General features: G+C 39.7%; 1 protein-coding gene across 1 annotated transcript in view; it reads right to left on the bottom strand.

Annotated features, from left to right (window-relative positions):
- The window catches only part of RAB5A (RAB5A, member RAS oncogene family), a 39,381-nt gene extending 32,928 nt beyond the window's left edge, over positions 1–6,453 (bottom strand). The window contains exons 1-2 of the mRNA XM_031940337.1: positions 6,266–6,453; positions 3,274–3,529 (exon numbers count right to left, since the gene is read on the bottom strand). Coding sequence (XP_031796197.1) covers positions 3,274–3,436 — 163 coding nt within the window. The 5' untranslated portion in view covers positions 3,437–3,529; positions 6,266–6,453. The remainder of the gene's footprint in view (positions 1–3,273; positions 3,530–6,265) is intronic.
- Between the last annotated feature and the right edge of the window lie 14,330 nt (positions 6,454–20,783).

Genomic DNA, 20,783 nt, shown 5'->3' with positions numbered 1-20,783 from the left:
GTATATGTTAAAGGCAAGACTAGGTTTTCCTGACTTCAGGACTAGATTTCTCTCTCCATGAAACCTTAATGACTTTTATTTGATATACAATAAGAATGAAACATTTGGAACCTGAAATGTTAAAAGGAGTGAATTAATGCATTTTTAAAGGACATGTATGGTTATATAGAAAAATCTGTTTTATTATTTACTCTATAGAAAAGTCTAGAACATTTTCTTGTAGTTCCTAATAAAATATAATATGGTACAGAGTCTTGGCTTGGAGTCAGAGGACTTGAGTTTGGTACCTATTTACTTACAATGCGACTTTCATTTGGCCTATCTTTCCTGGTCTCTGGAGTAAAAAATTCTTTCAAGTCCCTTTCCAAATCCAGGTTCTATAAATGGATATTTATAATAAATAATATTTCCAAGTAATGAAAATATTGGACTTGAATAAATTCTCTAATGAATATCCATTATTTTTGTGCTCTAAATTTCAAACAGTTGAATAGGAATTAATTCTACAAATAAACTAAAAATAAAAGTCATCACACTAGATAGATGCCATGTTATGCATTAAACAAAGATGTTAATAATTAGACTGATTAAATATGTAGCAATTTGTGAAATAGCTGACTCAGATAATGCTAATATACTGTATCCTATTATAACAGCTTTTAACTTGCTCTTTCTACTCCATATACCGATACTGAAAAAGTAGAGTTCAAAGAGATTTTCAAGTACTTTAAACTGGATATTGAATTTAGCTCTAAGAACTGGCCCCTACAATTTTCTGATTAAATTGCTTCTCTGGAAATGTGGCAAAGTTTGGAGGGAACCACAATATGTATGCAAGGATGGCAATTCTAAGGTTCCTTTATTAAACAGTGACTTGGTGTGAACACCTGTAGCTGTTATTTAGTAGTCAAGACAAAATGAACATGAAAGCTTTTTTGCCTTTAGGATATTCTAGGAGTTATGGATCTAGAAGAAATTAGGATATGTACTGAAGAGACAAATCATTAAGCATATACTATTAAATGGATACTGGGCAACTAGAGACATAGGAGCAAAGGCTACCCTAATGTTCCTTATAGTTAACAGCCCTTTTCTGTAATATATTAATTTAACAATACATGCTCGTGCACACTTCCCTTTCCCAAACCCTTAATTATTGCTAGTTTCAACAAAAGTGAAGGACATAAATAGAAAATAAAAGACAAGCAGTGTACAGCATAGAATGATAGACTTGGAGCCAGAGAAAACTGGGTTCAAACTGTTCTAACACTTGCTGTTTGTGGCCAAGCTCATCAGCCTCTCTTGCCTCAGGTAAGGTCATCTCTTATAGAAAGCACTTAAGAAGCCATCTTGGCCTAATTTTTAAAAAACCTTCCTTTCCAAGGGGCTTGAAGATAAGATGCACGCATTCTAGTGACCCTTTGCCTTCTCCCTCTGTAGCCTCAAATTGCACCCTCTTGTAAGTTTATGAAGAACTGTTATGAATGTCAGTCACTATCTTTTCTTAGAAACAGCAATATGTATTGTTCAGACAAGTTACCACAAATAGTAAGAATAACAAATAATCTTAAAAGGTTGAGAGGATTACAAATAGGCCCCAAACCCAGAGTTCAAATCCAGTCCCAGACACTTCCAAGTTGTGTGATCCTAGACAAGTCCCGTAACCTCCGACTGCCTGACAAAAGGATAGCCCAGAGAAGGAAATGCCATCCCAGATCTCTGTCAAGGAAACCCCAAGGACAGTTGGTGCCCAGGATTGCCGATTCTTGGACATAACCGACCAACTAAACAATTTACAGTTGAAGAAACTGAGGCATGCTTGGTTACATGATTTGCTCAGGGTAAATGCCTGAGGCCGAATTTGAACTTAGGTTTTTCAGACTCTGGACCCAGAGCCTATTCACTGAACCACCTTGCTGCTCATAATTACCCACATAGTTAAGAAAATGCCTAGCACCCACTGTCATGGGAATTTAAATGTCAGTTTATGTTGTGATTTGAACTATCTAAAACAGGAGATGTTAAGGAAACTATAAATCTTTATAGCAAGTATTCATCACTGAAAGTTAACTAATGCAAAGGACAGAATGTTAAAATGGAAATGTAAACAACACTTAGCAACATTAAAAAGTTCAAAGGAGGAACTATTATCAAATGAGATAATACAGAAGTTTGTTGCCTTATTTGAAATATACTACCAAATTACGCAAATTAAAGAGGGAGAAGGGAAGAGGACTCTACAAGAGAGCTTAACCTTTACTTCTATTGAGTCCTATTTATATCTTAGATAGAACCTTCAACATTATATATTAAAAAAAAAAAACTCCGTTCCTAAAGAAATATGGAATTTTAAAATTTGTCTACCAAGAAGTTATCTAACAAATGTATAGGCTGGGATTGACTGCCATTAGAAAATGTACAGGCACAGGGCAAAATATGTTAATTTATTTCCTAAACAAGTTAAAAAAAAAAAAAAAGACATTGTTAACTGAAAAATCAAATTTTAGAGCAGAGCTGGCTTATACCTTAGAGGCCATTGGATCATATTTCCATCATTCTAAGTAGAAAGTGTCCAGCTACTTTTAGAAATTCTCCCCATTAATTTGGAATCACATACATTTACACACTTTGCTTCTAAGTCATCCCACTTGTGTTTTAGAAGTGATTTTTCATGGCTATTCAACTGGAGTATCTAAAAGTATTTATGAGATGGGAGAAGAGTCTGAGAAAAATTAAGTAAATTTTAGAGTCATCAAGGTTAGCCACAAAGCAGGTCTTTAGCAATCAAATCTTCTGTTCTTCCTAGTATAGCACACTGCTAAAGCCAAAATACAATGGAAATCTGTTATTTTAGGAAGAACCTGAGAACTTTGGTTCAAATTCTGCCTCCAACACTTCTAACCAGGGGAATACTATGTAAATTACTTTACCTCCCAAAGCCTCTATGAGGGGGGTGAACATGACTTTTCTTTCAAGTTCTAAATCTACAATCTTCTGTAGAACCTTCTGTACCCTGCAACATGGTAAACCTAATGGAATCAAAGTAAAATAATATACTTATTTCATAACTTAGTGGCTTCTGTGACTGAATCACATGCAAGACACTAGACACATGCACCCTTTTACCCACCATTTATAAGGGAAGGTACTTATATTTTACTTAAGAAAGGTATCAGACATAAAGATTATAAATAACAAAGCTCACAAAAACATGATTCAAGTCAAGTGTACAAATCAAAATAAATTCAGTAGGGAAAAAAAAAGTATTCTCACCCCCAATGGTACTCTCTTGAAATTCATGAAATTGGCCCTTCACAAATCGAAGTACAAGACTTGATTTTCCAACAGCAGATTCGCCAAGAAGTACTAGTTTAAACTGGCAAATTTTATTCCCAGTATTTGGCCCATTGGGTCTTGTTGCTCCTCGATTAGCCATGTCCAAATTAGAATAAAGTCCCTAACTTCAGGTTTTTAAATGGTAGACTTCCAGGATGCAAGTGTCAATATTTTTCTTTCTACTGGCAATAACCTGTTAATCAAAAGCACAATGAATATCAAGTTATTAATGTAGGAAATTATAAAACATGAAATAAAAAAATCTTTAATGACTATAGTTTAATACTGCATGACATTTAACTTGATTTTCTGAATTTTATTTATTTAGAACGTTTTACTAATTTTAACTCCACAATTAAAAGTGTTAAAGATTATACTTTTTGAAAATCACCTCTGTGCTATTGTTGGGGCATTTTATTGCTACGAAAATGTGTTTAGCTTTTTATCAATAATTGCAGATAGATTGCTACAGATACATTTTCAATAATATCGTGTACAACAAATATAATAAACATATAGTTTACAAATTTTAAAATCACCTAGGAGTATAGGTAGTACAGTGGTTTAAATAAAATTATTCTGTTAGAAAACCCACTCCATCCTATTTCTTTTCTCCTTACAAACTATTTCTTAAACTTAAGTATATTAGTGAACAGCATTATTTGAGGATGACAGCAAAAATTTTTCTTCCAACTTTAACCCCAGACCTGTTACCTTCTCTACATAGGATACTTGGGAAGTTATTGAACTTAGATACCTCTAAGTATTTTTGAGGCACTGTTCTAGTAAGTCTTGCATTTAAGCACTGTTCAACTCCTACTCTCGATGATGAATAAATATTATCTCTTGTTCTAAGAAGACAGCCAGGTAGTTTAGTGTATCTAATGCTGAGTCTGGGGTCAGGAAGACCTGAGTTCAAAGCCAGTTCAAATCCTTAGACACTCACTAGTTGTGTGACCATAGCAAATCACTTAACCTGTTTGTCTTAATCCACTGGAGAAGGAAATGACAAATCACTCCAGTATCTTTGCAAAAAAAAAAAAAAAAAAACCAAAAAACACACAGGGTACCTAAGAGTCAGACATAACTGAAAAACAAATTGTTCTTAGTCCATAAAACCATGTGGAATCATCTATCTACAAAAATTATTCTTAACTAATGGGACTTACTTAGGTGTCCACATGATGGGGACAATGATTAAATGCTAATGCAATAAGTAGACTTAAAATGCAGTAACACACCTATCTAGGACATGACGGCGGTAACCGAAACACTCCCACATACTGTGCTATGGTTTGTCAAACTACACATTAGATTACTGAGCAAGGATGCTGTTTAAACTTGTTAGTTATTTAACAGTAAGCCCTTTGAGGGAGAGGAAGTTTTTTGGTCTATATACATACAGTGCCTAGCAAATAGAAGCACTTGTTAAATGCTTCAAGTCAAGTCAACAAACATTTATTCACTATCTACTATCTGTATATTAGGTGTTTAATAAATGCTGGCTTAATTATCAGATACTCTGCTAAACTGGCATAAAAAAATCTCAGTTGGAATACTTAAAGATGAATAAATTACTGTGGTAGTTCCAAAACTTACCTAAAAAAAGCCAGATTCATATAAAAAATCAACCTAGGCCTTTTAGACTGTCAGTAACTAGTTATTAAGAGCTAACATTTCTGTAGCAGTTTACAAATAAATACCTCATTTTATCTCGACAACCTTGAATTGTCAGGTGTCACTATTCCCATTTTATAGACAAATAAAACGAAGCTAGAGAACTTAAATTTCTCCAACTGCTAGTCCCATTCGCTATCCACTATTTGACCTAGAAGCTTCAACACTTTGGGACTTTAAAGGCATTCTAACTGACAAAAAATGGAGGTTTGCATTTCATACTGTGACTTTTGATATTTTAAGTTTACTGTTTTCTAGTTAGCAAAAAAGTTTATCCGAAAGATTTAATTCAATGTAATTGGGTGGCTGGACAAGATTAAGTACAAATAAAGACAGGCTACACAAGATATGGCTCTCACAACACACCCCTCATCGCTACAAGAATATTTAAATTATTTATCATAATATTTTAAGAATGCAAAAGATGGCTAAGTGGATGATAACTTATCATAGGTATTTCCTCCCGCCCCCATTCCAGCAGATTTTAAAAACAAGTTCTAAAAAAATAGACAAAGTAGGAATCGCTAATTTTTTCAGTCCATAACAATGGCCAACAATGATATAGCATTTTAAGGTTTGCAAAGCACTTTTACAAATATTACCTCATTTGATCCTCAAACACAGACCAGGATAGCTTATCTAGAATTTCTTTAAGCACCACAACATTAAAAAAAAATCTTTCTAGAAGGGGTGTGGAGTCAGCATTTCATCAGTGAGTAAACTGGGTGTTTGCGCTCCACCTCGGCAGAGGGAACTCCCCCACGGAGCGCCCCGAGAGGGCTCATTTTTTAAAAAACCCACGGGGTTCGCGCACAAAGCAAGTTTTTGGCATCACAGACCACACCGTTTTTCTCCAAGTCCCCCCACCCAGTTGGGGTTCCGCAGAGCCTTCCCCCTACAGCCCCTCCCAGCCCGGCAATCCGCCCCGTCCCCATTTTGCACAGAAGGAAACTGAGGCCCGGAGAGATCGGGGGCGGAGCATTGCAAGGGTCCGTCGGCTCCGGCTCCGCGCAGACACAGGGCCCGCACTCCGCGTCAGCCCAAAGGGGAGCCCAACAGGTGGACCAGGAAGCGCGGGCCGGGAGGCTCCGGGGACTACTCGGGGAGGTTCGGTCGGCCCATGGCGCCCTTCCCGACCCGGGCCGGGGAGGGCCTCGAGCCACCATCTTGGGCCGGGAGCGGGGACACCGGTCGGGCCGGGCCTGCCCTGGGGCCCGTGGCCAGCTCGGGACGGCGCGGCCGAGTTCGTTACCTGGCGCGGCGAGGCCGGCGACTCCTCAAGGACGAGGCCCGGGGCCGGCGTCTCCTCTGCGGCCTGGCTGCGCCTCCTCGCGCCGCTCCCTCCCTCAGACTGGCCGGTGCGGGGCTCGCGCCGCTGGGGCCGCCCCTGCCGGGCTCCGTCCCCGCCTCCCGCCGCTCCTCCCCCTCGGCCGGAGCCGGGCGCCCACGGCCGCCGCCGCCGCCGCAACCGCTTCCTCCTCCGCCCCTTCCTCCTCCGGCTCCCCCGGGCTCAGCCGCCGGGCGCCTTCCGAAACCAAAACACAAACACCAGTTCCAGCGCGGCCGCCACTTCCGCCCCCCCGGCGCCGACCCCGCCGCCGCCGCCGCCACGTCCGCGCACGTAGCGCGAGCCGCTTACGTCACTTCCTTTTCCCCGGGCCCGCCCAACGCCTCCCATTTCTCCCTTCAGCTCGTCTCGGCCCCGCCCCTCCCGGGCCCGGCCTGGCTCTCGCCGGCTTGCTCCTCCGCCCTGCCGCGGCGGGCCGGAGCTTGGGGCAGCTTGGCGAGCGCTCTCGGGCTGCTCGGGCCTAGGCTCGGTCCTGCGGGGGAGGGGGAGGGGGAGGGGGAGGGGGAGTCCCAGGCTTCCCCAGGGCCGGCCGCCGCGGCACGCCCCAGGCAGGCCTTTGCGCGGCGCCTTAACGCGCTACAGGCGCTCCCCCACTGTAACGTCCGGCGCTCCTCACCCGGCAGGTGCCGTTATCAGCTCCGCGAAACAGGCCGCGGATGGCGGAGCGACCAGTGCGCTTAGTGTCTGAAGTCAGGTTCCAACTCCCTGCCTCCCACTGCGCATCCGCCAGGCCCGCGGTGGGAGGCCGGCCGGCCCTGCCTTCGGGGGACGCACTAATGGGGGAAGGCCGTGAGCTACGGAGCCCCGGGCTGGTCGGGGGCCGCGCCCTCCGCGGCTGCTGGGGGGGGGGGGAGGGGGGCGTGCCCGCTGCCCCGCGGAACGGAGTCGTTCTCCGAAGCCCGGAAGTCGGGGAGCCGACGGAGCCCGTCAGTGCCTCTAGTGCCTAGGACGGGCAGGGTGTGCCTAGGGTGTGCAAGCATGGCCAGGGTGTTCAGGGTGTGGCCGGGGTGTGTAGGGTGCAAGGGGTGCAAGCCTGGCTAAGGTGTGCAAGGTGTGGTGAGATTGTGCAAGTGTGCCCGGGGTGTGTAGGGTGCAAGGTGTGCAAGCCTGGCTAAGGTGTGCAAGGTGTGGTGAGATTGTGCAAGTGTGCCCGGGGTGTGTAGGGTGCAAGGTGTGCAAGCCTGGCTAAGATGTGCGCAAGTGTGCCCGGGGTGTGTAGGGTGCAAGGTGTGCAAGCCTGGCTAAGGTGTGCAAGGTGTGGTGAGATTGTGCAAGTGTGCCCGGGGTGTGTAGGGTGCAAGGTGTGCAAGCCTGGCTAAGGTGTGCAAGGTGTGGTGAGATTGTGCAAGTGTGCCCGGGGTGTGTAGGGTGCAAGGTGTGCAAGCCTGGCTAAGGTGTGCAAGGTGTGGTGAGATTGTGCAAGTGTGCCCGGGGTGTGTAGGGTGCAAGGTGTGCAAGCCTGGCTAAGGTGTGCAAGGTGTGGTGAGATTGTGCAAGTGTGCCCGGGGTGTGTAGGGTGCAAGGTGTGCAAGCCTGGCTAAGGTGTGCAAGGTGTGGTGAGATTGTGCAAGTGTGCCCGGGGTGTGTAGGGTGCAAGGTGTGCAAGCCTGGCTAAGGTGTGCAAGGTGTGGTGAGATTGTGCAAGTGTGCCCGGGGTGTGTAGGGTGCAAGGTGTGCAAGCCTGGCTAAGGTGTGCAAGGTGTGGTGAGATTGTGCAAGTGTGCCCGGGGTGTGTAGGGTGCAAGGTGTGCAAGCCTGGCTAAGGTGTGCAAGGTGTGGTGAGATTGTGCAAGTGTGCCCGGGGTGTGTAGGGTGCAAGGTGTGCAAGCCTGGCTAAGGTGTGCAAGGTGTGGTGAGATTGTGCAAGTGTGCCCGGGGTGTGTAGGGTGCAAGGTGTGCAAGCCTGGCTAAGGTGTGCAAGGTGTGGTGAGATTGTGCAAGTGTGTCTGGGTGTGCATGGCGCGCCTAGAGTGTAGTACAAGGCATGGCTAGGGGGTTCAAGGTGTGCCTAAGATGTGCAGGGTGTAGCAAGAGTGTGCAAACATGGCTAGGATGTACAGGTGTGACTAGGGTGTATAGGGTGCAAGGCCTAGCTAGGGAGTACAAAGGGTGCCTAGGGGTATAAAGCACTGCACATTCCTTAATCATTTCCCAGAACCAGCTATTCCCCAGCTTCTTTGTACTTATCTTCATTAGATTGTAAACTCCTGGAGGGTCTGGGACTGTCTTTTGTCCATTTTTTGGTAGCCTCTAGCCAATTTGCAGTGTCTGGCACTTAGTAGTTGCTCAATCAAGATTGATTATGGATAAAAAGAGGTATAAAAAACCTGACCTTATTAGCTAGGAGGATTAACAAGATTATAGAATTTGAAATCTGATAGGGCAGACTGGAGGTCTTGTTTATCCCTAGAGCTAAAGGAACCCCTTCATCTGCTGGGGTAGACTAAATGCATGCAAATGCCTTCCAAGATACCACCCCCCTCCCTCAGTCCGGTCACTCAGGCCCGCACCCTTGGTGTTATCTTATACTCCCCACACTCACTATAGAAATACATTATTTATCTGTGACTTGTCTTTTCTGTCTTTGTGACGTTTCTTTTACATACACACGATCAGATTTTTCTGGCTTCTTTCAAGACAACTGAAACCTGATATATGTGTATATGCATACATACATACACATAGACGTCGGTACATATGTATATGTAATATGTATTCACTTAGCTACCACCCTAATTTATCACTTCTTTTCTGACTATTGGAAATAGCCTTCTAATTGGCATCCCTGCCACTGTTTATTCTTTAATTCAGTTGTCAAAATGATCTAACAATAATCATCCGCTTCTGTCAGGTGCCTATTATCTGTAGGATCAAATATAAATCCCATTTGACATTTAAAACTCTTCATATCCTGGCCTTTTTATATGTTTCTCATCTTACATTCTGCTGATCTACATACACTATATGATCTGACCTTATTGATCTATTTACTGTTCCTTGTAAATATGACACTCTACCTCCTGTCTCTGCATTTGTGTTGGCTGATCTGCTTGCTTACTTTTGATTATTAGTTTTTCAGGCTTCCTTCTAGACTCAGCTCAAATCCCACCTTTTGTAGGAGCCTTTTCTGATTATCTGCTACTACCTACATATCTCAGATTACTCTCCATCTATTCTTTATTTTGTATCTGCTGCTGCTGCTGCTACAACTATCACCACTACCACCATTACCATCACTACTATTACCACTACCCAATGCTGAAAATAGCTAGAATTTATTTAATTCTCTTTAGCATTTGCAAAGTAATTGCTTATTCAATCATGTTCAACTCTTTACAACCTCATAGAGCATAGCTTGCCAGGCTCTTCTTTCTCTCCCCCACTAGCTCTCAAACTCTTTCCAAGTTTATGTTCATTGTTTCTATGACACTATTAATTCGTCTTGTCTTCTCTCCTGTCCCCTTCTCCTTTTATCTTCAATTTTTTCCAACATCAGGGTCTTTTCCAATGATTCCTGTTTTCTCATTGTAAGGCCAAAATATTTAAGTTTCAGTTGAAGTATTCCAGAATTCAGCTTCTAGTGAATAGCCTAAATTAATTTATTGATAGATCCCCTTGTTGTCCAAGGGACTCTCAAAAGTCTGTCTTAGCATCACAATTCAAAAGCATCAATTATGCAATACTCAGTTTTTCTTTTAGTTCAACTCTCACAGCCACGTATTGCTATTAGGAAAACCATATCTTTGATTATATGGACCTTTGTAAGCAAGGTGCTATCTATGCTGTCCAGATTTGTTGGAGCATTCCTTCCAGTAAGTGTCTTTTAATTTCATGGCTGCGGTTGCTGTTTTGCAGTGATCTTGGAGCCCAAGAACATAAAACTGATTCCATTTCTTATCCCTCTGTTTGCCAGGAAGTGATGAAACCAGTTGCCAAGAATTTAGTTGTTAAGTTTCAAATCAACTTTTATACTTTCTTCTTTCACTTTTGTTAAGAGTCTTAATATCTCTTGATTTTCTACCATCAGAAAGGTATCATCTTTATAGCTAAGATTGTTGATATTTCTCCCAGAAGCCTTAATTCTGGCTTTTGGTTCATCCAGTCTGGCATGTTCTATGTTATATTCTACACTTGAGTTAATTGAATAGAATGTCAATATATACAACCTAATTGTACTCCTTTCACAATCTTCAAAGACTCAAGTTGTTCCATATTCAAATCTAACTTTTGCCTCTTGACCTGTATACAAATTTCTCAGGGGAAAAGATAATCTTGTACTTTCATGTCTTTGAGAGCTTGCCACATTTTATTGTGATCAATATAGTCAAAGACTTTGGTGTAGCCGGTAAAGCAGAAGTAGATTTTTTTTCCTCTGGTACTCTCCATAATCCAATGAATATTGGCAATTTGGTTTCTTGTTCCTCTGCATCTTTGAAAACCAGCCTTCTCTTTTGTTAAATTTGTGTTCACATATCACTAAAGCTTAGCATGCACCATTTTAAGCATAAATAAAAGGAAAACTATATCTAGTTCAATTGCAGAATTCCAGAGAATAGCTGATGTGTGAAATGAGTACAATTATTTGGTAATTTGAACATTGCCCTTACTTTAGGATTGGGACATAAACTGATTTTTTCCAATCTGGTGGCCACTGTTGAATGTTCCAAATTTACAGACATAGTGAGTGCCACACTTTATAGTTTTTGGATTTTAAATAGCTTAGCTGAAATTCTGTCGTCTTCACTAAGCTTACTGTTAGCAATGTGTCTCAAGGTTCACTTGTCTTCATTTCCAGGATGTCTGACTCTTGATCAGTAACCATACCATTGTGGTTATTAATGATGTTATAACAATAATCTTTCTTGTATAGTACTTCTATTTTTGCCACTTCTTAAGACCACTGCTATTTTTGTCTTTTAGAATGCTCATTTTTGAAAATTTTCCTTTGAGATCTCTAATTTTCTTGAAGAGATCTCTTGCCTTTCCCATTCTATTGTTTCCTCTATTTCTTTGCATTGTTTATTTAAGAAAACCACCTTATCTCTCTGTGCCGTTTTCTGGAATTCTACAGTTTAGTTGGTTATATCTTTTCCTTTTTTCTTTCTGTTTCCTTCTTTCCTAAGATATTTGTAAAGCCTCATCAGACAGCCATTTTGATTTCTTGCTCTTCTTTTTCTTTGGAATGTTTTTTGTTGTTGTGCCTTCTGCACAATATTGTGGAACCTCTGTCCATAATTCTTCAGGCCCTCTATCCACCAGCTCTAGTCGCTTAAATCTATTCATCAATTCCATTTCATATTCATAAAAGATGTTACTAAAGTCATACCTATATGGTCTGATAATTTTCTCTACTTTCTATGATTTAAATCTGAATTTTGCAATAAGAAGTTGATGATATAAACCACATTCAACTCCAGATCTTAACTGACTATATAGAGCTTCTGCTTCTTTAATGCAAAGTATGTTATCTATCTGATTTTAATATTGATCAGTTGGTGATGTCCATGTGTAGAATCACCTTTGAGGTTGTTGAAAAAGAGTGTTTGTTATGAACAGTGAATTACATGACGAAACTGATTAGGCTGCCCTGTTTTATTTTGTACTCCAAGGCCAAATTTGCCATTATTCCAATTATCGTTTGATTTTCTACTTCAGCATTCCAATCCCCTATGATGAATATGACTTTTTGTTTTTGAGAAGGTGTTATGGTCTTCATAAAACTGGTCTGGGCCACAGCATTATTGGTTGGAACATAGATTTATATTACTGTGATAATGGATAATTTCCCTTGTTTTTGAATAGATAACAATCTGTCATTTTTGAGATCATACCCCAGTAGTGCTTTTATTGACTAATCCATTTTTTCTAAGGGATTTTTGCTCACAGTAGTATATATAATGTTTACCTGAATTGAATTTACCCATTCCTGTCCATTTAAGTTTATTGATATCCAAGATACTATCGCCTCTTTGACCACATCCAACTAAGCTTATTTCATAGATCTTAAGACTCCAAAGTTTGCAATGGCTATTACAAATATGATCTTATTTCATTCTCACAGCAATTCTAGGTGTTATCACCCCCTTTTACAGATGAGGAACCTGAGGCAAATTGAGGCTAACTTAAGTAACTTACTCATAACCACATATCTTGTAGGTACCTAAGGCAGCATGCTGACTCAAGACCTTTTGAATCCAAGTCCAGTGCTTCTCACCTAGCTATTTTCATGCTGTTTTCCTCTTTAGAATATAAACTCTTCCAGACCACTGTCTGTTTTTATTTGTACAACTAGCTTACATCACCAAGAGGCACTTAATAAATGCCCCTGATTGATACATTCCCACAGTCACCCCCACACCTGAAATACAAGGTATTTTTAGGAGGGGAACAACTACAAGCATGAGGAATTGGTGTGGAGGGGACCAGGGGCCAGGAAGGTTATGGGATGGAAGTAAGTAGGGGGAGAGCAGAAAAGATTTCATTTGAAAGGTGATTAAACTAACCTTGAAAATTAGGGATTCCAAGAAGGAGTTTAGGAAATGGCAGAGAGATTGGAACTTTGTTGTGTGAGCAACAGAAAATGGGACAGTATGGCTGGAGTATTTGGAGGGAGGGGAGTAATGTGTAAGAACTCAAGAAATCAAAGAGTGGGTGTGAAGGAGTAGTGTGAAATAAACTAGGAATACTTGGGTTCAAGCCTGGCCTCTGACACTGGCTGTATCACTCAGCAAATCATACTTTTCGGAGCTCCAAGCCACTCTCTAGAAAAATTATTGATAAGGTGCTAACCTATGTTGATAGAGGGAGGTTCCTCTTCCATAGTCTTCTTTATCAGTAAAATTCCAGGTCCACTCCCTATCCTGTAGAGAATAACAGGAATGGAGGAACATAGTGACAAGGAGGTCAGAAAAGCTGCTTGGTGTATCACAGAATTATCACATTTGAGAGTTGGAAGGACTCAGTCCAGTGGAAACATCTGGCAGGGGCTGTCCAGCCTGTTTGAAGATCTCCATGGAGGGGAAGCACATGCACAGCCTCTCCACAAAGCTCCATTCCACTGGTGCCTCTCATCTCTTGGCAGTATTTCCTGACCTTTAGCCTAAATTAGGCTCTTTGCAATATGGATCTATCGCTCCTGGTTCCTCCCTCTGGGGCCAAACCAAATAAATCTAAGCCCCCTTTCATATAGCAACCTATCAGATATTTAAAGTCAGCTATCATATATCCTTGTCTTTTCCAGCCTATATATGCAAAACTGCATTTTAGAAAGATTGGTTTTGGGCAACTTGTAGAGAGAGAACTAGGTGAGTGGAGGGATAGAAAGCGATGAAATGAAATAAAACTACCATTATTTGGATTATTGGGAAATGACTTTTATCAGAATAAATACTGCTTTCCTAAGTGGGATGTCTTTAATGACTCAAATGTATCAAATTCTCCTAGATACACATAATGCATATGTCAAGCAGGAAGCATTTAGGAAATTCCTAATATGTGCCAGACACTATATTAAGTGCTGTGGTTACAGAAAAGCATGAAATAGCCCCTACTCTTTTTTTTTTTTTTAGTTGTTTATTTACAAAATATATGCATGGGTAATTTTTCCAACATTGATCCTTGCAAAACCTTTTGTTCCAAATTTTCCATTCCTTTCCCCCACCCCTCTCCCTTAGCTGGCAGGGAGTCCAATATACGTTAAATATGTTGAAATAAATGTTAAATCCAATATTTGTATAAATATTTATACAGTTATCTTGCTGCACAAGAAAAATCAGATCAAAAAGGAAGGAAAAAAACTGAGAAAATAATGCAAGCAAATAACAGTGAGAATGCTATGTTGTGTTCCACCCTCAGCTCCCCCCGGTCCTCTCTTTTTGAGTGTAGATGGGTGATTCTCTTCATCACTGCACAAGTAGAACTGGTTTGAGTCATTTCATTGTGAAGAGAGCTATTGATAGTTGTATAATCTTGTTGCCCCATACAGTTTTCTCCTGGTTCTGCTCATTTCACTCAGCATCAGTTCATACAATTCTCTCCAAGTCTCTCTGAAATCACCCTGCTGGTTGTTTCTTACAGAACAAAAGTATTCCATAGCATTCATGCACCACAATTAATCCAGCCATTATTGGAGTAGGACAATATGAACACACATGCTGTGTTTGGAAGAAAGATAAATAACTAATAAGGAAAGGGGATACTGGCCTTTAGATTCTTCTTGTAGGTTTTATTTGAACTGAGTCTACAAGTAAGGATTCTACAAAGCAGATATGAAGAGGAAGGTCATTTTAGGTATGGGGGACAGCCCATAAGTATAGAGGGAGAGAATTGCAGTTTGGTTGGATTACAGATTGTGGGAATGAGGTTAGAAAGAGGTTGGGGCTTGTTTTAAAGCACTAAAAGCCAATTTATATTTTACCCTGGGAACTACACTGGCAATTGGATTATTGATTGGTGTACGGAGTTCTGGGGTAGTCAGCAGGCCATTGTAATAGGGAAGAAAGAAGGTCCTAAGCTATGTCTGTATGAGGAGTGAATATATGTATGTAGAGCTATGAGCTGTCTATCAGCAACATTGGTTGAATATATCTAATACTACCATAATGCAAATATTTGGATTCTAAAGTAGACTTATGCTCAGATGTTTGAGGGGTAAACTACTTTTGACTTTTGACTACTCTTGATTTGTTCTAAAATGTGATTTGTATTAGTCATGATAATACATTTGGGACTCCACCAAGAATCAGGAAATTGGGTGTGTCACATTTTGTCAGTGCAAACACGTCAGCAATTTCATAAAAGTCAATGTAAGGATATTTGAGGGGAAAAAAACCCCATAAGTAATATAATGGATATTTAAGTTTATAAGTTATAATATTGAAGCCTCTTTCATTGTAAGTATGTTTAAAATGAGTATTACATGAATATGTTCAAAAAGTATATGTACTGAATGTACACAAGTAATTGAGGCAAGTCCTAGACAACTAAAAAAATATAATCTTTCCATGTGGAATCTTGCCACTGCTACCATTTTTATGCCTATTCTCTCAGGTATTCCTTCCTCATTTGTGACCACTAATTTCTTTCTAAGGTCACCTGTCCTTTGTAAATATCTTTCATAATATAAGCCAGTACAGTCATATAAATGACTTGCCTGGGATGAGTCCTGTCTAGTGATGAACACCTTTAGTATTCAGGATTCATTTTCAGAAAAGTAGAAATAATCAATGATTCTACTTTTCATGTAGCTCCTCTGATTTCTATTTCCTTTCTATAAGATAGCTTAGTAAAGCTTTGTAAAGATTTCAGGGAAAACATGAATGGGGGAAAGTTACAATATTTGTACTACTAGCTCAAACTAAAAAAAAATTTCCTTTAATTTCCTTTGATTATTTAAAACCATTATTTGAGATTGAATCCAAGGCTTCACTGGTCTGTCAAATTCATGACACAAAAAACCTTAAATGTCCTAAATTAGGAAGGTACTGCAATAGTCCAGGTTTCTTGTAATTAGAGAATGAACCAAGGAAATAGCCACACGAGTAGCAGAAAGAATCTAGTCAGCAAGAAAGTCTTCTGGAATTGTACATGTTTAGCATATATTGCATTGTTTGTCTGGAGGGATGGGGGAAGGGAGGGAGAAAAGTTTGTAACACAAGATTTTACAAGGGTAAATGTTGAAAATTATCTTTGCGTATATTTTGAAAATAAAAAACTATTACAACAAAAAAATCTTCTAGAGGTTAATGGCATTTCTTGCATTCATCTGCATTTCCATATCTTGCATAATATGCATTTCTTTTGTGCTTCCACAGGGGTTGTCCAATCAGTGCTGCTGAGGCAACTGTTGTTATCAATCTGGTTACAGCAATGAAGAGTTCTACTTTCTTTCCAGGACATGTGTCTTAGATATGATCAAGAAAGTCTCAAGATTAAAACCTTGCAAAAGGGAGTCAGGAGAGAGGCAGCTAGGTGGTATGGGGAATAGAGCACCCGCCTTGAAGTCAGGAGAACCTGAGTTCAAATCTGGTCTCAGACACTTAACCCTTCCTAACTGTGTGACCCTGGGCAAGTAAGTCACTTAACCCCAATTGTTTCAGGGAAAAAAAAAAAAAAAGGAATCAAGAGGTACCAGCATATTCCAAAGAAACATTCCCATTGGTCCATGTCCTGAAGATAGAACTTGAACCTAGGTTCTATAAGATCAGCTCTCTGTCTAATGCTCCATGGTGCTTCTCAGTTTAAGCATAACTTAAAATTTACAAATGACAAGCACAATGCACTTCGTGATAAAAATTTTAATTGTCTAATGTCTTTCAAGTCTACTGAAAAAGTCTTTAAATTGAAAAAGAAGGTAGAGGAAGAAAATGACTCCCCCAAGCTAGATATTGTATATCGTCGTGACAGGAAGATCAGAACTAATGAAAATCAGAAATTCATACAAGATGAAACTAAAAAAAAATCTATGGCCATCTATATAGAAAAGTATGTAAAATGAGAAAGGTGAATTATATATATTTATATATAATTATAATATTTAATTATATTTCAAAAGGAAAAAGGTAAGGTTGGATAGGTAGTGAGCAGGGGGAAGAATAATATTGAATATTATGAATCACTACTATTTATTTCTGTGGACTCATTCTCCAATGGTTCATGTACAGTGTCTTCTACTCTCCCCATTTCTATGTTGGACTTTTGGTTACTGAGGAGCAAACCCTTGTTAACAATATTTGCTTCCTCAATCTTTCCCTTCAACTCTTCAACTCTCACTTCCCAACACCCCCTCTAGATTTGTTCACACCTTACATTTTCCCTTTTGGAATTTCTATCTATTCCATAATGAACAAACTTGCTTTCATCTTAAATCTCCCACTTTCATCTTAAAGTAACCAGATCCTCAATCAAGTCAACTCCCACAATCTGCTCTGGTACTCAGCATGAGAATAGTCATACTATTCATCTTATCACCACCCTTAAGTATTCTACTTCCATGTTTAAGAACTCTGAATGTGCTTTATCTGAAGATAATCTTTTATCTAGCTTTTCCTATGCCTTCTTTTTCTTCTTAAAATGTACATATTTTCCATTTTGAACTTAACACTAAATAAAATGGGCAGTTCCATATAGAACAAGAAACAATTGTAGGGCAGACTTCAAATATGTTTTATATCCATCTTTCCTGCCTTTTTAATAATTAATTCAACATATAACATTAAAAACAAAACAAAAAAATATCCTGTAATGTGGTTGTTTCTGTCCTCTTTTATACATTCAAAAAATGCTTCAGGGACCTGTATTTTTCTTTTTTGAGGGAAAGTATGGTGTAGTGGGGGGAAAAGGATGCTAAACTATCCCAATCTCTTATTCCCTTCCACCCAAAACGAAATTGGGGAAAAAAAAAAAAGGTAAGGGAAACAAAAGCCTTGTAATATTTAATCAACCAAAACATATTCCCACATTGCCCTTGCCCAGTTTGTCATTCTACATCTTTAATCCCTCACCTTTCTATCAGGAGATGGGTAACATGCTTTATCATAAGTCCTCTGAAGGATGGTCATTACATTTACCATAATACTTAAATCTTTCAAAATTGTTTTTTCTTTAATGTTGTTTTTGTATAAATTATAATACTGGTTCTCCTTATTTCATTCTGAATCATACAAGTCTTCCAGGCTTCTCTGAAACTAGTCCTTTCATCATTTCTTATGGTACTATTTTACCATATTCACCTGCCGTAATTTGACTAGTCATTCCCCAGGTGATGAGTATTCCCTTAGGTCTCAGTTCTTTGATATAACAAAAAGAGCTACTATAATAATTTTTGCACATATAGATCATTTTCATTCTTCTTTAAATTCTTGTATAGGTTTAATAGTAATGTTGTTTTTCATCCTCATTTTTCCTTTTTTTGGTTTTCCTCCTATTTGACTGCTGATTCTCAGTCTTTTGATGGATTTTAATGTCACTTCCATGAACTGGGTGTGTCACAAGTCCCTGTTCTAGATACATTTTTTCCCTCTATAGTCTCTCTTCTGCTGGTCTCCAACTTCCAAGGGTTCAATTATCTCTAAGCAGATGATTCCCAGATTTATTTGTCCAACCTAGTTCTGTATCAGCAATACCCAGGTATATATCTCAAATGTTTTCTCTCAACCAACACAGTCACCAACGTAGTCCAAGCCCTCATCCTGGACTGTTAAAACATCCTTAATTTTTAAATTTATCTTTTCTTTTTCTATTACCAAGATTTCCCTCTTTGTCTCTTCCTAGCACAAACGAGTAGACAGGAAAGAGAAATCATAAGCGAATCAATAAGGATAAATAGTTTACCTTTCTGTATGGGAAGATGAAACTGATAATTCCTAAGAATTTTAACATTATTAGGGCAATTAGGAGGAGTATACATAGACATAGGACATGTATGTAAATGGAAGGAAGGGAAGGAGGGAGGGAAGGAGGAAGAATGGAAGGAGAATCTACTGTACATCCCATTTGAGATATCCAGCAAAGTATTGATGATGCATAAACATCCAATATAAAAAAGAATTATTTTTTTAAAGAAAGGAGGTAGATCCAAGATGGAGAAAAGTCAGGGACTCACCTGAGCTCTCCCAAATATTCCTCCAAATCACTTTAAATTCATAACTCAAAAAGAATTCTGGAGTGGCAGAACCCACAAATAGATGGATGAGACAGTTTTCTAGCTCAAGATAACTTAGAAGGTTGGCAGAAAATGTTAGTCATTCTAGGTGAGAGTAAAGCACAGTTTAGTTCAAGCCTGCACTAGTTAGCTAGTAGAGAGCACATAGCAGATCTGGTGGGTGACTGAATTGGCAGTAACAGCTTCTGGAGCTCTCAAGTCCCAGACAGAAGTTGAATAACTGGTCAGAATGGGATTTTAGGGATCCCTTTGCTGGTATTGAGTGTAGGACTCTGTTGCATTGCTCATACTTGGATCTGGGTCATAGAGTCAGGGTGAGGAAGAACATACCCACAGATAGCAGGAAAGTGGGAACTCTCATCATAGTTCCAGAAAGGAAAAAGTACTTGTTTTTTTCTCACAGATTAGAGTACAAGCCAGGAGAATAATAAACACATCTCTCCTAAGATCATACCTTACAGGGGTCCTCAAACTTTTTAAATAGGAGGCCAGTTCACTGTCCCTCAGACTGTTGGAGGGCCGGACTATAGTAAAAACAAAAACTTTGTTTTTTTGGCCTTTAAATAAACTTCATAGCCCTGGCTGAGGGGGTTAAACGTCTTCGGCTGCTGCATCTGGCCGCAGGCCTTAGTTTGAGGACCCCTGGCTTAGAACTGAAAATGTACACTAACTGTAATGGGCTGAAACTGAGCAGATACACTGAGGTCCAAGCACTTAAAGCTAATTACCAATTGGACAATACTCTTAGCATTTTCTTGGAAAATGGCCTGATCCACCATTCGGTGCTAGCTCCATCTGTTGGCCTATAAAGAGATTTGGAGGAGGGAAAAAAGGGTGGAATGAGAAAGCCAGAGTCACTCCCACCTCACTCACCTCGTATAGCCATTCCATTCATGTCCACAAAGAATAAAGATCAAGGACTTTTGGTGATTCTGACTTGGGCTGATTCTAAAGTATCCAGGGTGCTAATGCGATCATCACAAACTCCTTACTAGCTCTGAAAATGGCCTCAAAGCAAACCTGAAGCTTAAGATGGTACCCCTTCCTCCCTGGGAGCAGAGCCCAACTTTAACATAAAATTAAACAATTTATGAGCAGGGAAGATGAAAACACAAATCCAGAAGCCAACAAAGTCAAAATTCCTACATTCAAAAATTCAAAGAAAAATGTAAGTTGTCTCTGGCCTGAAAAGAATTCCTAGAAGAGTTCAAAAAGAATTTGAAAAATCAAATGAGAGAGGGAAAGGAAAAATTGGGAAAAGAAATGAAAGTGATGCAGAAAAAATAAAGAAAAATCAATAGCATAGTAAAGGAGGCATAAAAAATACTAAAGAAAATGCTTCCTCAAAAACCAGAATAGGTCAAATGTAAAAGAGCACAAAAATCCAATAAAGAGGAGGTGTTCTTAAAAAGCAGAATTGACCATATGGAAAAAAGAGGTCACTGAAGAAAGGAATCCAATAAAAAGTAGAATTGGGCAAATAGAATTTAATGATTCTATGAAAGATGAAGAAACAATAAAACAAGATAGAAAAGAATGAAAAAACAAAAGAAAATATGAACTATGAGAAAAACAAATAACCTGGAAAATAGATCAAGATGTTCCTCAAAACCATGAACAACAACAAAAATATTATCAAGGAAAACTGCCCTGATATTCTAGAATCAAAAGATAAAATAGAAATGGAAAAGATCCACTGATTACTTCCTTAAAATTCTAGAGCTCTCAGGTCAAGGGGAAAATATTGTAAGCAGCCAGAAA

Source organism: Sarcophilus harrisii, chromosome 5 (assembly GCF_902635505.1).
Source record: "Sarcophilus harrisii chromosome 5, mSarHar1.11, whole genome shotgun sequence".
NCBI classification, from domain to species: Eukaryota; Metazoa; Chordata; class Mammalia; order Dasyuromorphia; family Dasyuridae; genus Sarcophilus; species Sarcophilus harrisii.
The sequence above is the reverse complement of the archived record's forward strand: the minus strand, read 5'-3'. Positions and strand labels throughout refer to the sequence as shown.